The 17630-nt window shown below is 42.5% G+C and overlaps 1 protein-coding gene across 1 annotated transcript; it reads right to left on the bottom strand.

Annotated features, from left to right (window-relative positions):
- Positions 1-162: 162 nt before the first annotated feature.
- HSPA4 (heat shock protein family A (Hsp70) member 4) lies at positions 163-17481 on the bottom strand. The gene is made up of 19 exons (XM_083799178.1): positions 17164-17481; positions 13872-13929; positions 12118-12258; positions 11384-11506; positions 10812-10911; positions 10305-10438; positions 8326-8570; positions 7857-7933; positions 7409-7560; positions 6323-6429; positions 5864-5997; positions 5213-5394; positions 4823-4912; positions 4150-4302; positions 3519-3644; positions 2440-2547; positions 2219-2338; positions 1676-1837; positions 163-1430 (listed from the first exon to the last, which is right to left on the bottom strand). The coding sequence occupies exons 1-19, from the start codon at positions 17268-17270 to the stop codon at positions 1224-1226; spliced, it is 2526 nt and encodes an 841-aa protein (XP_083655304.1). The 5' UTR covers positions 17271-17481; the 3' UTR covers positions 163-1223.
- Between the last annotated feature and the right edge of the window lie 149 nt (positions 17482-17630).

The raw sequence follows: 17630 nt of genomic DNA on the forward strand, positions 1-17630 counted from the left end.
CTTCGGTCGGTGCTGCGGGAGGCCCCAGGAGACACCCGAACACGAAGCAAAAAAAAAACACCCGGTACCTCGGGCTGCTGCCTGCCCCTCAGCCGCCCTGCACAGCACTGACACCCGCCCCGACCCGCTTTTGGCACGATAAACGACAGGTTAAGGACGTAATCCAGTAGAATCCAGTGCATTTATTTCTTCCGATATCTGAACGGGTGTTTCAACTTTCGGTTTTAACACATACAAATTAACGGTTGCGAGTTTAATGACAATCAGCACTAGAAGCAAATTACTGCGTAAAACTCATAGAAAAATGGTTTCTGTTCCTGAAAAAGAAAACAAGCATTCCAAACAAAGGCCTCATGAAGGAAGCAAGCATACCCCTTAAAAAAGTGTTAGGAAGTAGTCGGTCAACTTTCAGCATAGGCAGCTGGACTACAAGTCCTTGTTCTTTCTACGAGCACCTAATTTAGCTAGAGACACAGAAATCATGTAGTCGAACTAGCTGGGGAATATACACTTTCATATTTAAGAGCACATTCATAGGCCAATCTGTTAAGAGTACACAGTTGCTATTCTACAGACTAGGTAAATGAATCTGAGTTTGGGCTGACTGTCCATGAAGTGAGGACACCACCTAAGGACTAAAGGTACTGATACTAGACCACTGCTTTGCATACCTTGTGTAAGTAGTAGTTGTTTGAGTGCAGATCAAAATAAAACTAGAGTTGTGTGTTAACACTTAAACAAGGGCTAGACTAAGATAAACAGATGAAAGACTGTGCTGCTCCCAAAAGAGCAGCCTCCCTCCCCCATTATTTTCTCCTAGTCCTAATATTAATGGGCATCTTCTTATAAAGATGTGCTATGATCCACAGGAGAATGTGAACAGTGTAGCAAATTAGACTTGAGCTTCTGCAGCCTCACTTCTTTAAAAGAAGACTCAGCCTGAACATGCTTAAAGGAGACAGCTTAGGGCTGTTTCTGTAGGTCTGGTAAGAATACCAGGAAGTTCTAGCTTCTAGCTACAATGACTATGGCAAGAAATACTGCTTATTTGATCGAGTAGTTGGCTACCTAAGTATTCTGACGTTAGGCACTGACCAAACCTCTCCAAAGATAGTACTAAGAGTGCTGTGGTATCCACTTGCTTCAATTTGTATTCAGAACATACAAAGTCGACAACTTAAAGCTTTATTGTAGTTTGCAATAATATAAACAAGTACTGAAAGTTAGTCAATGTCCATTTCAGGAAGCTTTTTTTCCGTAGCTGTTTGGGCAGCTGCAGCGCTCTGTTCATCAGCAGTCTGGGACCCGCTGTTGCCATCTCCCTGGCCTTCTACTGGTCCGTTCGGTTCAGGTGGTTTCTGCTCCTCTTTCGGGAGTTCAACTTTGGGTTTTGGCTTTGTGACTATAGGATTACAAATACTTGCCAACTCCTGGAAAGGAAATTAAATATTTTTAGAAGCTGAAGTACAACTGTTAATATACAAAACATGTTTGCCACGTCTACTTTCGTCATCAGTTAGGTATCCAAAGTTGAAAGGTAATGTTCCCTTGTACCTGTCCAACAGCAATACCTAATCACTGTCCTTCTATTACAGATTTCCCAGTCTTCCTCTTAGCACAGAACTAGATCAAGAAACGGATTTGTTAAACTAGGGAATGGTGTATAAAGACTTACTTTAGTTTTAGCTTGTATGTCTTTAGCTTTTATAACTGGGTCCAAAGTAAGACTTCTCTTGTTTTGAAGATTAAGTTTGTTATTCATCCACTCCATAGCTTCATTTGCACTCTTCTCCACTTTTGCTACATCTGCTTCATCTAGATGGTCATACTGCTCATCCTGAAACAGATTAGTAGTAGCCGTGCAAATAAGTACTTTAAATACGCAAATTGAAGCTAAAAGTTCAAAGAAATTAGCATGCAAAGTTCTACAACGACTGAACTAGAAGGCAGTTCTGGTTAGCAGAGCAATTAACCTGGTCACCCACAGATCTAATCACACAGAAAATTGAAGTTCTGCTGCTGGTGTTTTCCCCTCCAAGAGGGATCAAGATCTGATTTAGACTGCCATTTTCAAGCCAACACCCACTTCTGAAAACATGGAAGACAGAACTCAGCAGCTAATCAGGAGGTTGGACCATCTTTTTGATTAGCCTTCGTAAAATTCAAAATAGGTTTGCATTAGTTCCTTGTATTTGCCAGAAGTTAAGCACGGAAATACCTTTGCTTTGAATGCATGAACAGTCTTCATGTACTGTTGAATCTGCTTCCCTAAGTCCTCAAACGCTTTTGGTCTTTCCTCTGATTCTTGAAATCTTGCTTGAATAGGCTGACCCAGAGTCTGAAACAAAGGAAAACAGGTATCAAGAAAGCATTCAGAATCACAACAATGCTGCAAGATTGCAAGGACACATCAACATTTCCAAACTCTTTACCACATACCTTCAACTCTGTTAATTTATCAATGTAAACTTGTTTGGGTTGGTCTTCACCATCTTCATAAAGCCAGTTTTCTGTATCTTCCAGCTTCAGCGTGAAACTATTTCGATCCTGAAGCAATCCATACAAAATAGTTAGGCAAGATAATTCTAGTAGACTGCAGACTGTATTAAATGATGCCTGGAATCTTTCTGGAACTGCTGTATTTTTTTTTATTTTTTTTTAGAAGAGGGAGAACTTGTAAAGAACTTTGAAACTGTTTATCTACTTCCACTGAAAAATAGAAATTCTTCAGTATAGCTTAGTGGTGGAAACCAGGCTTAAGGAAGAGTTCAGCTCAGTATTGTCACAAAAGCCTGTTTTTCTAATCTTCTGCATATTTTTTTTTTTTAGTCACTACTATGTTCTCAGACTTGGTCATAGAGTGAAACCTATCTTTAGCAAAGGTGCCATGAATCGCATTTGGTTTGTCCCAGTTTTAGCCGATATACATTATCGAGCACCACAGACACCTTGCCAGCAAAGCTGCTATTATGATCAATGGAGATACAGTCGAGGTTGGAGTGATTCACCTGATTACATGTAATCATCTACCTTAGAATGATGATCACAACAAGCTCATTTGGCATGCCAGGGAAAGCTAATTAATACCACAGGATTTTCATGCAACCTGTTCAGGTAGCACATTTGGTCAGACAAATCCCACCTACTGTACTCCTAGATTGGGCTGTTCTTCAATTTTTAATCCATTCCTAAATACTGACAAGAGCTGAAGTAGAATAGGCTGCCTCAGAGATTGTCCAAGTGTTCCTTGTTTGTTTCAGTCAAAACATGCGCTCTGACAGCAGCCTCCTTTCCAAAAGAGATGCAGCAATTGAGCACTATATAACTGGGTACCACCCACTTGTCCACATTTACATTGTTTTCATAGCCAGAAAGGTTAAAGACTATTTCTTCAAATTTAGATTTTAAATATTAAAGATGCAGTCTAAAGCATACTATTTAGTACAGTCAGAGGTTATTAAAATACAATTGGTCATTGCAGGAAAACATTAGATGATGATCAAGCTAGTAATACTTACATCTTCAGTAACAAATTTCTCATAAATACCACAGAGTTTGTCTCTCATATCATACACATATTCTTCCACTGCGTTCTTGGCATCATTCCTCTCCTTCTCTAGCTTATCCTGCATTATCATTTTACCCTGCGAACAAGTTGTCAAATTAGTTGGCTAAGAAGCTAATTATCTCACAAGGTGACTTCACAATACCTGTTAACAAAGGCTTAAGTATTTCAAAATCTTTAGTCAAACTGTGGATAACAGAGCTCTTCTAGACAGTACGTGAAGAAAAATTAATTTCAGTTTAATGTTGGTGGGACATCCAACACAGCAGAGTCTACCCCAGATGAAGAACCAGCCACCCTCATGGTAGCAGCTGCCAAACAGCTTTTAACTGTAGCTGATTTTGGACACAATCACTGATCATCATCACCATCTTTCCTGCAGAACTCATCTTCAGTAAGAGCTACAGCATTGAACACGAATAATACATTTTTGGCTCTATGGGGCACTGTTGTTGTTGTTCACCCCAAAGGTACTGTATGCACCTCTCCTTGACCACTATTGACATTTAACCATGCTCAATGAACAGCAAAATTCCCCACAGATTTACTAGTGACATTTTTAGCTTGGGCAAGTACGAGTTTACCTCATTCTCAATGAATAAGTTCAGCATATCTTTCCCTATCTGCCACACCAGCTGATTCTCAATGGGAAGGTCCACTGTAGTAGTCTTCACTTTAGCCTTCTTGGCTTGAGGTGGTTGATCCACTTTCTTGTCTTTTGAGTCAGCTTGAGAAGTCTGCATTGAAGGAATATATTCAAAGTAAAAAACAGTATCACCAGTTAGTTCAAGTTGAGTATTCATGACTGGCAATAGAAGTATTAACGAGGTAGTACATGTCGGCATTAGAAGGGCACACCAGCTATCAGTCTAACATTCCAGCTGCCAAAGGAGTCAGAATTAATGCAACTGCTGACCTCTTCTGAGCACATTAGCTACATTCATGTCGGCAATGCCCCAGCCCTGCTTCAAGAGGCTCCCTTTTAGTATTTCCGGTACTGAAAATTATGATTTCTTCCATGAGCAAGAGTTCACCCATTTTACCAGTATACCAGTACAAAGCCACCTGACAGGCCTGCAATAATCTATTTATGTATTTAAAACTCTATTCACAATAAAGACTACAAATATTTCAAATACAAGTTTAGCATCCAAAGCTATGACAAAGGTAGTGGATGATAGGTTCACACACTACACATTCTTCTGAATCTTACAGAAGAATCTTATAAGAAAGTAGTCTTCCAGATTTTTATTTTACCTCCATTTCTTCAGACTCTCCCTTATTTTCAGGTTGGGCCTGCTGTTGTTCTTCAGTCTTTTGTTGCTCCTCCTGGTCTACCTGCATCTTCTGAAATTCATAAAAAGATTCAGTTTAATCCAATGCATATGCAAATCACTGCTTCAGCTCTTAGGCTCATCACTTTACTTGCACCTAATGTTCTTTAGGTAAAAGAGTATATTCACGTATACCTCAAAGTCATGGTTTCACAAGATCTGTCACAGGTGTGACAAATAAATTAGTACCTAATCACACCTGTATCTTAGCTGCTAGACACACCTACTAAATCCTTTTACAAGTTCTAGAAACTTTCCAGAACCTGACCAATTGTGCTTCATCATATGTCCTCCAAGCAGCGAAGTCCATTACCTCTTCCTCTTTTGCATGTTGATCTGTTTCCATAGGCTCTTCATTCTCATCAGATTTATGGACTTCCACTAAAGATGCACTTGAAACACTGAAGATACCATGGATATTTACTCTAACTTTAACTTTCACTTTTGAACTGGATCCATCTGTTTGAGGAGTGACCTTCTGAACCAAGAAGTGAGCTAAACAACCCCAGAAAGAAAAAAAACCACTTGATTAACTTTGCATGAAGTGATTAAGTAAATTCTATTGCTGGCAACAGATTGCCAGCATGCACTCAAAAGATATCAAAGCCTACTCAAGCCAAGCAGTTTGACCTTTTCATCAGCAATACTAGGATACTGTTATTAGAAATTGTCTATGGTATGCTGTAAAAGCTGGAGTTACTTGTGTCAGAATAAGAGACCTCACAGTTCTGAGTATGCCCCTTTCAGGTTTGCTTCAGCATCAGTATTCTCTGCATTTAGAACACTTATCCATAAACTTCATGTTACTCCACAGATTTTATTGCGGATTCATGACTTTGTAAACCTGTCCCTACAGCATTTGTAGTAGATCAGACTTTCCAGTCTAATTATGTAATTAAAAGGAAGTCTGGAAGATGTACAAGATTATTAATAAAGTTTAAAGCCACAGAATGGCCTTAAGTACCTATAGCCGGATCTGGGTAAGGCAATTCCTTAGGAGAGCTGTAGTATGCCTCAAGAGTGAAAGGTTCCTTTCTGTAGAATGTGAGTACTTTAGAAAATGGAGCAGGATGGTTCTTGGGAAAGACCTCACAGTCACTGTAAAAGAAAACAGTACTTGTTTAGCACATGAGGTGACGCTTCTGACAAAGTTAAACTGTTTCGAGATACTCTTTACACCTTAGGGAAAAGCTTAAAAAAAGTAACAAAAGATCTAATATTTTATATGAAAGCAAGCACAACAGCAATGTAGGAAGCGCTAAACTTTGCCATCCTTTTCTCCCCTACTGTCACTAACTTCAGTGAAAGTATCAAAGTTTGAGTTGTTAGATGGACATTGCTCTAAGTACTACATCCTCTAATTGTTATCAGTTAGTTTTAAGCTGTATGTAATCATGCAAGGAGACTGAACATTTATTTTTACCTTAACCCTTCTTCTGCTGGTGAATTCCATCGCAAAGAAATGGGATATGGTATCAAGTCTGTGATAGAAAATTCTCTCACTTTGAAAGCCGGGGATAAAATAGCACACTGAAAGCACAAAGCAGTTATATTACAGAAATTCAGGCTTCAGGTGAATAGTAATTTAATTCAGCAAGTAGCTATTTAAGCTGCTTAACATGTAGGATTACTCTAAGTTAAGGGAGACTAATGCTGATTGATGGACTCAGGAACTGCATAGTAAACACTGGAAGTGTTTATGTACCCTTCCCTTTCAGGAAGCTGTCATGATCTGCTCACTCTAAAAACAAATACATGTTTTAATTCAGAACAATCATGCCATTGAGGTTTTTTTAGTGCCAGCGCAAGAAATCAGAAAATGTAAACCAAAGGATTTAGTGACAGTATCAGTTGTTGGATTGATTTTTTTTTTAAACAAACCGTAACAAATCCCTTTTTAAACAGATTACATTCCAACAGCTGGTTTGTACCACTGATGGAACAGAGATAAGCACATATTAAGCATTTGAAGAGGAAAATAAGGTGATCAGAGCAAAATTAATGTGCATTCAGAAGATCATAGCGCTAGTAACTACAGAGTATTTACTACTGCTTAAGCCATTTGGTGATTCTGGTCTCAGCTCAGGATAGATTTCCATTAGCAAGAACCCAAGTTTTCATTTCCATCCATATCATTAAGCAATTGCCATATGACAAGTTTATCAGTAGCCCTGTAAAGAAGCTTTGTTTAACTTAGGCTCCCAAAGGAGCCTGGAAAGGAAAAAGAGTCCTCATATGACCATTATCACACTACCAGTTTCCAGCTACCGCTGGAGCAGAGTGCATGTTTCACTGCAAACTATACTGACCCACTGATTTTGCTTATACAAACAGCACAAAGGAGTCACTTAAAACTGCCACTCGTTTTTTCCAGCCACCTTGCTGGAGCTTATGTGAATCCATTCTATGATGCACATGAAGTAATCTTCATGTTACCTGTGGACTTCAGCTTAAGTATTTATGGATTTCAATAAAAATATTCACAGCTAAAGCACACAGCACTTTTTACCTGCAGCGCACAACCTCGTGCAACAGCCTCATCTGCATTCAAAGTTGTACTGACTTCTTTGCCAAAAAATTTACTGATCTTCTCTTTTACAGCGGGGATTCTTGTTGTACCACCAACTATTTCTACTGCATAAATATCCTCCTTCTTTAACTCTAGAAAGGAGTCAGACATTAGTTTATTGATTAAACTGTTCTGTTTTAAGTGAATACACTGACATTGTAAACTAAGTTATACTAGACCAACCGTTATTATAAGCTTGTTCTGAATTGCTAAGCAGTCAGAATTTCAGGTCTTAGATTCTATGAAAAGGTTCTAGAATGCTTAAAACTAAGCCAGAAAAGGTTAGCGCTGCTAATCAGTCTGCCCAAGTTCTGTCAGCAGCCAGAAGCAGCTTGTATTAAGGACGTCTCCTTTCTGCATGCAGAATACAGAACGCAGATACACTTACTGGCTTGCTCCAGCACGCTGCGAAGGGGCGCTTCTACTCTTGCAAGGAGTCCGTCACACATCTCTAAAAATTTGCTCCTGTTGGAAGACACCAAAAATAAAACTATAGCATACCATAAGCAAGTTAAAGCTGCAAATACAACAGGATGCTAAAACTGAAAGAATACCATTTTAAAATGCTGCAGTGTGTACTTTCCTCAATCCTAGTTTTACACTCAGTTATCCCAGATAAACTGCTCTAGTAATCTAGGCATACTTGTAACCTTTACAGCCCTTCCTCTGAATTCAAGGCCACTGAGCTGTCTTTAGAGATCATCATTTTGAGCAGAACCCCTGCACAAGCTCCTCTTACATTTCCCTCCTCCCACCAATCCTAATCACCAGTACTTTATACTAAGTTTCCTTCCTGAAGGAAGCAACTTGAATGAAGTACACTCTACAGTTTACCTTTGTAAGAGTATCTGCATTACCTGTTCATTGTTCCAGACACATCTATGTCATTCATGAAGCATTCAATGTTCATTGGGAGATCAGAGGCATTAGCGCTCATCAGTTTTTTCAGTTTTTCACATTCTTGGTATAGCCTCAATAGCGCACGGATCTTTGACTTGATGTCTAGTTTATATTTCTTTCCAAATTCTTCACAGAAGTATTCGACTAACATTTCATCGAATTTCCTGCCTCCGAGTGTTGTGTCAAATGCTGTAGCAAGAACCTTAAGAAAATCGAACTCTTCAGTAATAGTGCAATTAATCATGACTTCAGTGAAACTGATTAGCAGTTAATGTCAAAGCACTGTTTCTAACATAGCTTTGAATCAAAGCAAGCATACCACAGCATTACTACAGATGAAACATACTGGCGCAGGCACAACAAAAGGATCCATTACTGTTCATCTATATTCTGCCCTTGCCAGTAAGGAATCTTTTGATGAGCCTTGTTTGAAGGCTAACCCCTTTCCAAATAATATCACAAAATGTAAGAGATGACTATGGGACATAGCTTAATTCTTGCTACCAGTAAAACTATTTTTATTTCAGGGCAACCTAAGTAGCAGGTGCCTCACTAACATCTGATGTCTAATATGAATTACAGCTGCAGTAGTAGTTGTACACATCCTAAAAGAGGTTTTTAAAAAGCCTACCAAATCTAACCAGAGGTGTACCTACGACTTTTGTAGCTGGTACTAGATACGTTCAAAACGCTATCAGAGAAAACTGTCATTAACAGACAAGTGCTAGCAGCTCTAAGTATTCGACCTCTTTGTGAATGATAGTTTTCTCAAATGACAGCAAACACATATGCTCCAAAAGAAAGATATCCATTACCCCAAATGCTAAAAAGCAGCCTTGGGCATACGATCTTTCTGCACTAAAGCAGCAACTTTTCAAAAGAAGTTTAAGAACATCTGGAAAGGTTTAGCAACACAATCTGTTCAGTAACCTGTACTGTGAACAGGCCACAGTTTCCAGGCTCTGCTTAGCTACTGTCAGTTTGAATCACACCCCAGTTTATTATTCGATGCCTCACAAGGGTGAAACATGCTTAAATCAAGCTAAAAAATACAACAAGAAACTAAGTAATTAACTTATATACACATGCTCATTTTTGATGAGGGAATTACCTAGAGAACACCTGTAGTCCTCAGCTGATTCTACTCTAACCTTGGGAGCTTGATATTTCCCAGACTAGGTTCAATTTCTACATTATTTTTAACTGCTTTGCTATCCAGCACTGTTTATATTCAAAAGCATCTCTTCAACACTTCTATGACTTCAGAAAAGCAGAAACAAGTTTGAGAAATACAAACTAGGTTAACTTTCTCCATAAGAGGAAACAACTACAAAGTGTATGTTTTTGTAACTTTTGCCTTCTCGTTTCACTTCCTTGTACTTTCACTTTGGGTTTCTCTAGTGGAGGGAAAACTACTGGATCTGCAGAAACCTTGATTGTAAAAAAGCTAAGAAATGCTAGCATTTATTGCAAAACAGTAGTGTCTTGGCAACTTACACTGAAGTACACTAACTTGCTTAGCTTCCATTTTTTTCTTCATCATTAAGAAAAAACGCTCTTACATGAGCACCATAGTAAGTGTTCAAAACAAAGTTTGCACCTGCACAATTCTAGGTATTTGTTTTCACACTAGATCTTATGACTGGAGTATTTTTTTTGAAAGCAGCACCCAAACATCTGTAAAAATTGAATCCAAGCTGTTCATTCTTTGCCAAAGGTACACTGAATAATGTATGTTTGCTTCTTCTACGTATCATTCAAAAAGCTCTCTCATTCCCTGCCCTACTTTCAACTCCAAAGTGCAATTTTAAAACTATAAATTGAGCTGCCTGGACATGGTTAGGTAAAGACAGGCAAGCTTGCCTGTAACAGTTCATGTATGTACTGATGAATACTTCTATCGGTACTTAAAACAGATGCATAACAGATTGTTTACTTTCAGTTTTCCTTTGTTGAATGCGCAAACAGAAACTTGATATGCAGAATGCCCCATATCCACAAACACAACGTTCCGTGGCTTCTCTTCTAGGGCAGGCAGGTCTTGCTTATAGATTCCATATGCAAGGGCAACTACACAGAAACAAGAGTCGGTACAGTTAGGGCATTCAGGTTTGTAATTCCTTTTAGTAGTAACTGGTACAGCAGTAAACAGCATTAACATTTTATTTTTCAAGCTACAGAATCTTCTTGTTAAACAAAATCCCAATGTAAAAATAACACGGAAGAACACTAAGTAGCATTAGCCCCTCCTAGAAGAGATATTGCTCCATTAAACAGGTATTCCAGAAACATCTTCAGGCCTCTGAAGGAATGAAAAATGGGCTTTGGAAACTTAACGGTCAGCAGCTGTTCCAGAGGACATGGATCAGTGACGAATCAGCAACCATTTTATCTAATAAAACTAGTGTTAAGTGATTGAAAGGGAGAGAAAGTAAAACATTACCTGCAGTTGTTTCATTGATTATTCTCAGACAGTTGAGACCAGCAATCTGTGTAGCATCCATCACAGACCTCCTTTCTGCATCTGTGTAGAAACATGGAACCTGCAAGAAGATCAGACGTTCATTATTAACATTTAAAAGAGCCATCCACAGCAAACAGTCACACAAGTGTGTAGAGACAGCATAGAGCACAGCAGTTCTCCTTCACACCCCACCCCAAAGTTATCCTTCCAATTTGTTCCAATGTTCATTTCAGCTGCAATAGACATAAAAAGTGATGTAAAGACAAGAGTTGCGAACCTTCCTTCACTCCCTCTCACAAACCACTCATTTTAGGAGCACAGAACAAGAAACAGGTATCAAATATTTATTTTGATAAACAGCAGAAATTTAAGGCACTTTGTCGTTAGCAAAGTAAGTCCAGCTTTGGGGAAGACATGAACAAGACTCAGTCTGAAGCAGAAGAGAAAGTCCTGAATAATCCGGTTTAATTGGCAATTTAGTGCCATTACCAAAGACCTTTTCAGTTTATGACACTAACAACGTACAAAAGCCTTAGTTATCACATACTTACAGAAACAACACAGTCAACTACAGGCTTCTTAAGCGCATTCTCAGCTGTCTCTTTTAATTTGGTAAGAAGCATTCCAGTCACCTGTTCAATAGTAAAGTTTCTTTCTTCTTCCATATACATGACCTTCAAATAGAAATCATATGTACATTACACAGTCTTTACTGAAAGCAAGCTTCAAAACTAGTGCAGGCCTATCTTATTTACAGCAAGTAAAGAATACACAATACTAGAATATGAATTTTAGAATTCATATATACAATGCTACTTTGGACACAGTTTTGAGTCTTGATTGCTCAGTGTCTAGGATCCCTCCCTCCCTGCTGCTCTGAAGTAAGTTGACCAGCTATTGCTAAAATCCAAATCAGAAATTCAGGCACTGTTCAAAAGGAAATTTCTACCACTTCACCTGACATGTAAAGCTCACCTCTTACATCCTTCCAATATTTGAGCAGCAGCTAAGTATGTTGGTCAAATAGCTGCCTTCCAAATCCGCCACAGAAAGAAAAGCACTGCTCAAGTGGTTTGTGTTGAACTGGCTTTGCAAGGAAAAACAATTGTCTAACTGCAAAATCAGTCTCACACTTGGAGAGACCACCTGCATTATTCGCCTTTTATTTAAGATTTGATTTTTATAGTCACAAAAGAACAGAAATCGCAGCAGGTAGATTCAAAACCAAGAGATAAACGGAAGCATCACTTTCCTCCCCTTGTTCTTTAAGATACTCCAGACTTACCTTGATGCCAGTTGAACCTGTTGGCAGCTGGACAAGTTCATAGGCAAGGCTCGTTTTTTCAGCTTGAACAAAGGGATCTGAGAATGCACGACCATGAAATCTTTTAAAACTTTGTACTGTATTCTTTGCATTTGAAATAACCTAGAGGAAAAGAAATCTTTAATACAACTTGTCAGGGGAACATCTGAATTTCAAACAGAAGACTACACAGCTACACAGAGTTTGGTTCTCAGGCTTCTCTTGCTGAAGATTTGTCATTTGTATCTGAATAGTATCAGGGCAGATGCTAGAAGGCAGCTTCCCTCTGATCTCTCAGGTAACCTACAAGAATCAAAGATTTAAAGTAAAATGTATGCCTGAAAACTGAGCCAAGAGTCTATCAAAACCACAAAGCAGTTAGCGTTCCATTCTCATAGCATACATGTAGGATACAAGAAAGTGTCTTGCCCCATTTACCTGTTTCCTACCACCCTACCTTTCTACTGTGTTGCAGCCAGTAAGTTATCAAGTGTAACAAGCATAGTGATGCAGATTCCACATCAGGTCCATCACATGCATGTGACAGTCAACAGGTGGGTGTTCTTACAGAACTGCTCAAGGACCTTGTCATGAAGCTTTAAAAAGTCAGGAGGGCCCCAAGATGATACTGTCAACTCGATTTAACTGACAAAAGGTAAATTCTTTTAACAGCAAAGATCAGTACAAATGTAGAAATGAAAAAATCATTGATGTTTCACACAGTACAAGTATCCTAGTTTAATTCTTTTTATATTACAAAAAGATAGAGAAGAAAGTCACAATAATGTTCACGCAGACAAGCACTGCACCATGTTTACCTGTGATTCAGTTCCAGTGAAATGGATTTCCTAAGTAACCTGGGTTTGATTGGTTTGACTTCCTGCAAATTTAGTTTCTGCACAAGCCTCATTATCTACCGGATTCTCTGTATCAATGTATTTCTTTAAGCTAAGCAAACACTCGGTTCCAGATCATCATCTACACTGAATTCTAGCGCAGTTCTTCTGCTCTTGAATGACATGATTGTGTCCTGTCATTTTTGTATTCTAGATACTGAATCTTCACACAGCTCTAGGTATTTTAGGCTAAGAAAAAAAAATTCAAGCATTTGAATAGTCACTTCCTGGAGAGCACTTCAAAAAGTTTTACTGGTGTTTCACAGCAACACAAGATACAATACAGGACCCAAATGTCATGAGCAAGACAAGTCAGCTAAACTTCTTCTTGGTCCTTACAGCATATTTACCTGCCTACACCAACAGAAACTTGTAAGTATGAGTAAGAAAGTCTAAGAGACATTTAGGCTGTAACTCAACCACGAAGAGTCAAGGAGCTATATGTGATACTCAGGTTTGTCCCCTTTCTACTAAAGGTATGCACTTAGGAGTTGTACAGAATATAGCCACATAATTAAAAACTACCCTAATGCAGAGAGACAAGCTAAGGTAGGATGAAACACTATTGCTTGGCTTCAGAACTTATACCTGTAACAAAGTGTTTCAGATTTGACTCAAAAAATGTTTTCCCCCCCATGTCATTACATACAGCCCTTACATTCCTACCCAAGATGACAGAGCAGCATTACGAACTCAACAACTGAATTAAGTTCAGCTGTTTGTTACAGTTCGACACTAGGAAGCCAGTTCAGAGCCATTTTTAAGCTTCACATATGAAAAAACCTGTGACAGCCCGATTTCTGACTCCTGAAGTTGCTTTCACCCCAGCTGTACACTCACCTGGCTTTTAGCTGCAGCGCCAATCGAGCGATTCTTGGGTCCAAAGGCTATGCATGATCTAGAACAAGAAGATCGGTAGTGATTGGTACCTCTGCACTGAACATCAGCAGTCAACGCTTTTTGGTAAGAGCGTTGATAATTAACATTTGGTCCATTAAGAAAGTTGGTCACTTTGCATGCAGAGAATCTATTTCTGTGACCTCTGGAAAGAAGCAGGCACTCAGTTTCCAACTTAGAAACTGTGCTGCTCCTCACTGAAGAGCTGCACTAGAACTTGTTCACGCTACTTCAAGTTTTATAGCTAAGTAATAAAGGGGTAGACACTGAACTTAATAATTATCCTTGCATATAAGCCAGTCAAAGATAAATTGTTGGCTAATAATACAGGAAACATTCAGCTGATCAGAAGAAATAAGAGGCAAGTCAAATATTAAGAAATTATTCCTACATATCTGTACAAAATGCTAATTAAGCTTTTCAGGTTTAAAGAAAAAAATGCAGATAAAGACTGGTGCGCATGGCTTTCGTCTGCACTCACTGAAATAAAAACGCAGATTACCAAGGAAAAACGATACTTTACCCCAAGCTCTGCTTAGCTCTTGCAGAGCTAAGAAAACAGAAGAAAACCTCCTTTTGGAGAAATTCCTAGTTCTACTAAGCTGCTAAATATGTAAGTCAAGAAAACTGTATAAACCCTAAACTAAATCCAACCCTTTCTACCTTGACCTCTAATCCAAGTTTCTCATACCACTGAAGAGAAGTTACAGAGGAAAAGCTGCCATTAGGCAGATCGTTGCTATTAATGAAGCATTCACAGCCCACAGTGATCTGTATGCAGCAAATCGAGACAGCTTTACAGCAGGATGATGCCATCGGGCTGCCCCAAGAAACAAATTTCAACTTCTCCCAAGGTTTAGAATTGGCCCTCTGAACAGAAACCATCAGAAACAGAATAGAGGGAAGGAGATAATTACCTTGGTTTTTCATTTTGAAAATATATGCGCCCAATTTATTAATACCTTAACAGATGAAACAAGGCCCATCCCCTTAAGCAAATATTACAACCGAATTAATGTTCGGGGAATAAACCTTCTAAAGCAATTATTCATGGGATTAGTTAATGAAGAGCGAGGTTCACTGGCACTAGGCAAACCCCAAGGCCCACGCTGGAAGGGACGGGAGCTGCAGTGCTGCAGCTAGAAACCTGAGCAGGAAGCTAGTTATTAATTTAGCTGGCTCTCCAGAAAGAAATTCAGACATGAACATGAATCTGTGCCTTTCTCCTGAAGAAAAGGACATCCAGCTACTAAATGCAGAAGCCATCGGCAGCATTCGTCACGCCGCAGCTCCTTTCGGTAGGGCAGAGCTCTCCAGCCCTGTCAGACTGGTACCTCAAGGTGGAGGTTTGTCTCGAGAAAAGGGTTACGGCACCACGACCAAATAGGCAGGCTTCTGTATGACAGCTGGAATAACTTAAATTCATCCACATTAACCACGCTTGCACCTGCTCGGCACAGAGGCAGCCGTGCCCCTGGACAGCCCCACCGCACCAGGGCTGCGCAGCAGAACCGTAACTGAAGGGGGGGGAGCAGCCTGCCAGCCTCATCCCCCAAATCGCTTCAGAGGAGCCAGGGTAACCCACTAAATACAAATTACACTATTAATTACACAACTTACTGGAAGTTGAGTAACTCACCATAGCATTTTAAATAGAAACATAATCACAGTGAAGGTCAGCTGAGGTCTAATGCAGCAACTGAAGGAGGGCGCTGAACTCCCCAACGCACCTAGCAGCTACCTGCAGGCACTGCCTTACATTCACTCCTGCCTGCCCCCGCCGCCGTCCCTTCTTGGCGGACTTCCACAGCCCCCAGCAGCACGTTGCCTCCACACCGGAGCGCGGCACTGGCTTCCTAAGGTCGCTCACAGCTACTTGGTGTAACTCAAGCACCCTCTTCCTCGTGGGTAAGGAAACTGCCTTAATCCTCCTCCCGTCTCTAGCTTTATCTCCACCACTTCTCCATTTCAATAATACCACGTTCAAGGACAGCTGTTCCGCGCCACTTTTGGGTGCACAACTCCAAACCCCACAGGGTGCTGGGAGAAGCAAAGCAGAGCTGAGAGCAGGTTCAGTCAGAGCATCAGCTGCACCACTGAGCTGCAAGGAGGGCGTTCAGCAGGATTCACTGTCGTACTGCGTGCGATCACAGCACATCACACTCGCTGATCCCTTCCCAAAACTTGGCTCTCACCGCAGGGATCACCGCCTAACCCTCACCAGGAATCGGTGCTCAGGGAACACGTCCAGCACCTCACACAGCCCCTGCAGAGCTCACTCCGAAGGAACGCTTAGCACTGACTTTCTGAACCAGGCTCCCTGCTCCCAGGACATTTTGGTCACTACGACCACCTCTCGGTACAGGTGTGCATGCTCACCGCATCATTTTCTGCACGCCCTCAGTGTGGTGTACAAAGGATTTCAGAACAGCGCTTGAGAGCGAAGCGCTGCTGAGAACATTTTCAATGTAACTTTTGGGTAGACCTAGGTAGTGCCAGGAGCTGGACTCGATGATCCTTGAGGGCCCCCTCCAACTCGGGATATTCTGTGATTCTATGAACATGATAGAAAAGCTAACGTGCAATAGGAAAAGCTAACTCAATTATTGCCTGAAATGCGTGCTGTGTCAGGTAACTTTGTGTATCACCCCCCTCCTTGAGGAGGGACCCGTGCAGGTGTCTCAGGCACACCCAGGCAGCACCCCAGCTCCCCGAGGACCAGCTACCCGCAGCTACTGGAAACTGCTCCGAAACGCCTTGCGTTAAACATCGCCCCGGTGTACCCGCGTTTATTGTTCGTACCGCTGGGATACGTGAGAGACCGGCCCTCACCCCAGCACAGCCGACGGATCAAAGGGGCTTCGCTCCGCTCCCGTATTTCTCGGGGGCAGTAAGGGCCGACGGGGGAGGTCGCTGCCCGCTCCCGGCCCTCACGGCGCCCCACGGCCGGGGAAGCAGGGCAGCCCGGCGGCCCCCCGGCTGCTCCACGGCCGGAACAAAGCCGCTCCCGCAGCCCCGGGCCCCGCACCCCGGCACCGGCCGCGGCCCCCGCTCCCCTCCCGCGGGCGGGCCGGGCACGGCGGCCCCGAGCTCCGCCGCCCGCCCCCACAGGCCCGGCCGCGGCCCCGCGCAGGCCGCCCCCGGATCCCCCCCCCCCGCCGCCGGCCGGGCCTCGCCTCACGGGGCTGCCCCCCCCGCCGCGCCGGGCCCAGGCCAGGCCGCGCGGCCGACTCACGGCGTGCTGCGGTCGCTGTACTCGTTGGCCACGGTCTCGATGCCGCCGGCGCGGGCCACCGCCACGTAGCAGCTCTGGAAGCCCAGGTCGATGCCCACCACCGACATGGCGCCGCGCGGCCCGGCCCGGCCCGGCGGAGCGCAGCGCTGAGGTGAGGCGAGGCGCGGTACGGTGCGGCCCCTTTAAATGCGCGGCGGCGGCGCGGCCCGGAGGGGGGCGGGGCTTGGCGGGGGTGGGCGGGGCCGGCACTTCTGGAAGGATCCCGCCGGGCCGCGCCGCGCCGCGCGGGAGAGCAACGGACGGGTGCGGGGTTGGGAGGGGGGGGGGAGTGGGGCGGGGGGGGGCAGCTCTCGCGAGACCGCCGAGCCCAGCCAATCCCGGCCGCGGAAGCGCAGCGGGGAGGGGAGGGAGCGCGGCGGCTCCGCCCCTCGGCGGGACGCACGGGGGCTGCCCTCCCCTACGTGCGC

Source organism: Anser anser (assembly GCF_964211835.1).
Source record: "Anser anser genome assembly, chromosome: 14".
Lineage (NCBI taxonomy): Eukaryota > Metazoa > Chordata > Aves > Anseriformes > Anatidae > Anser > Anser anser.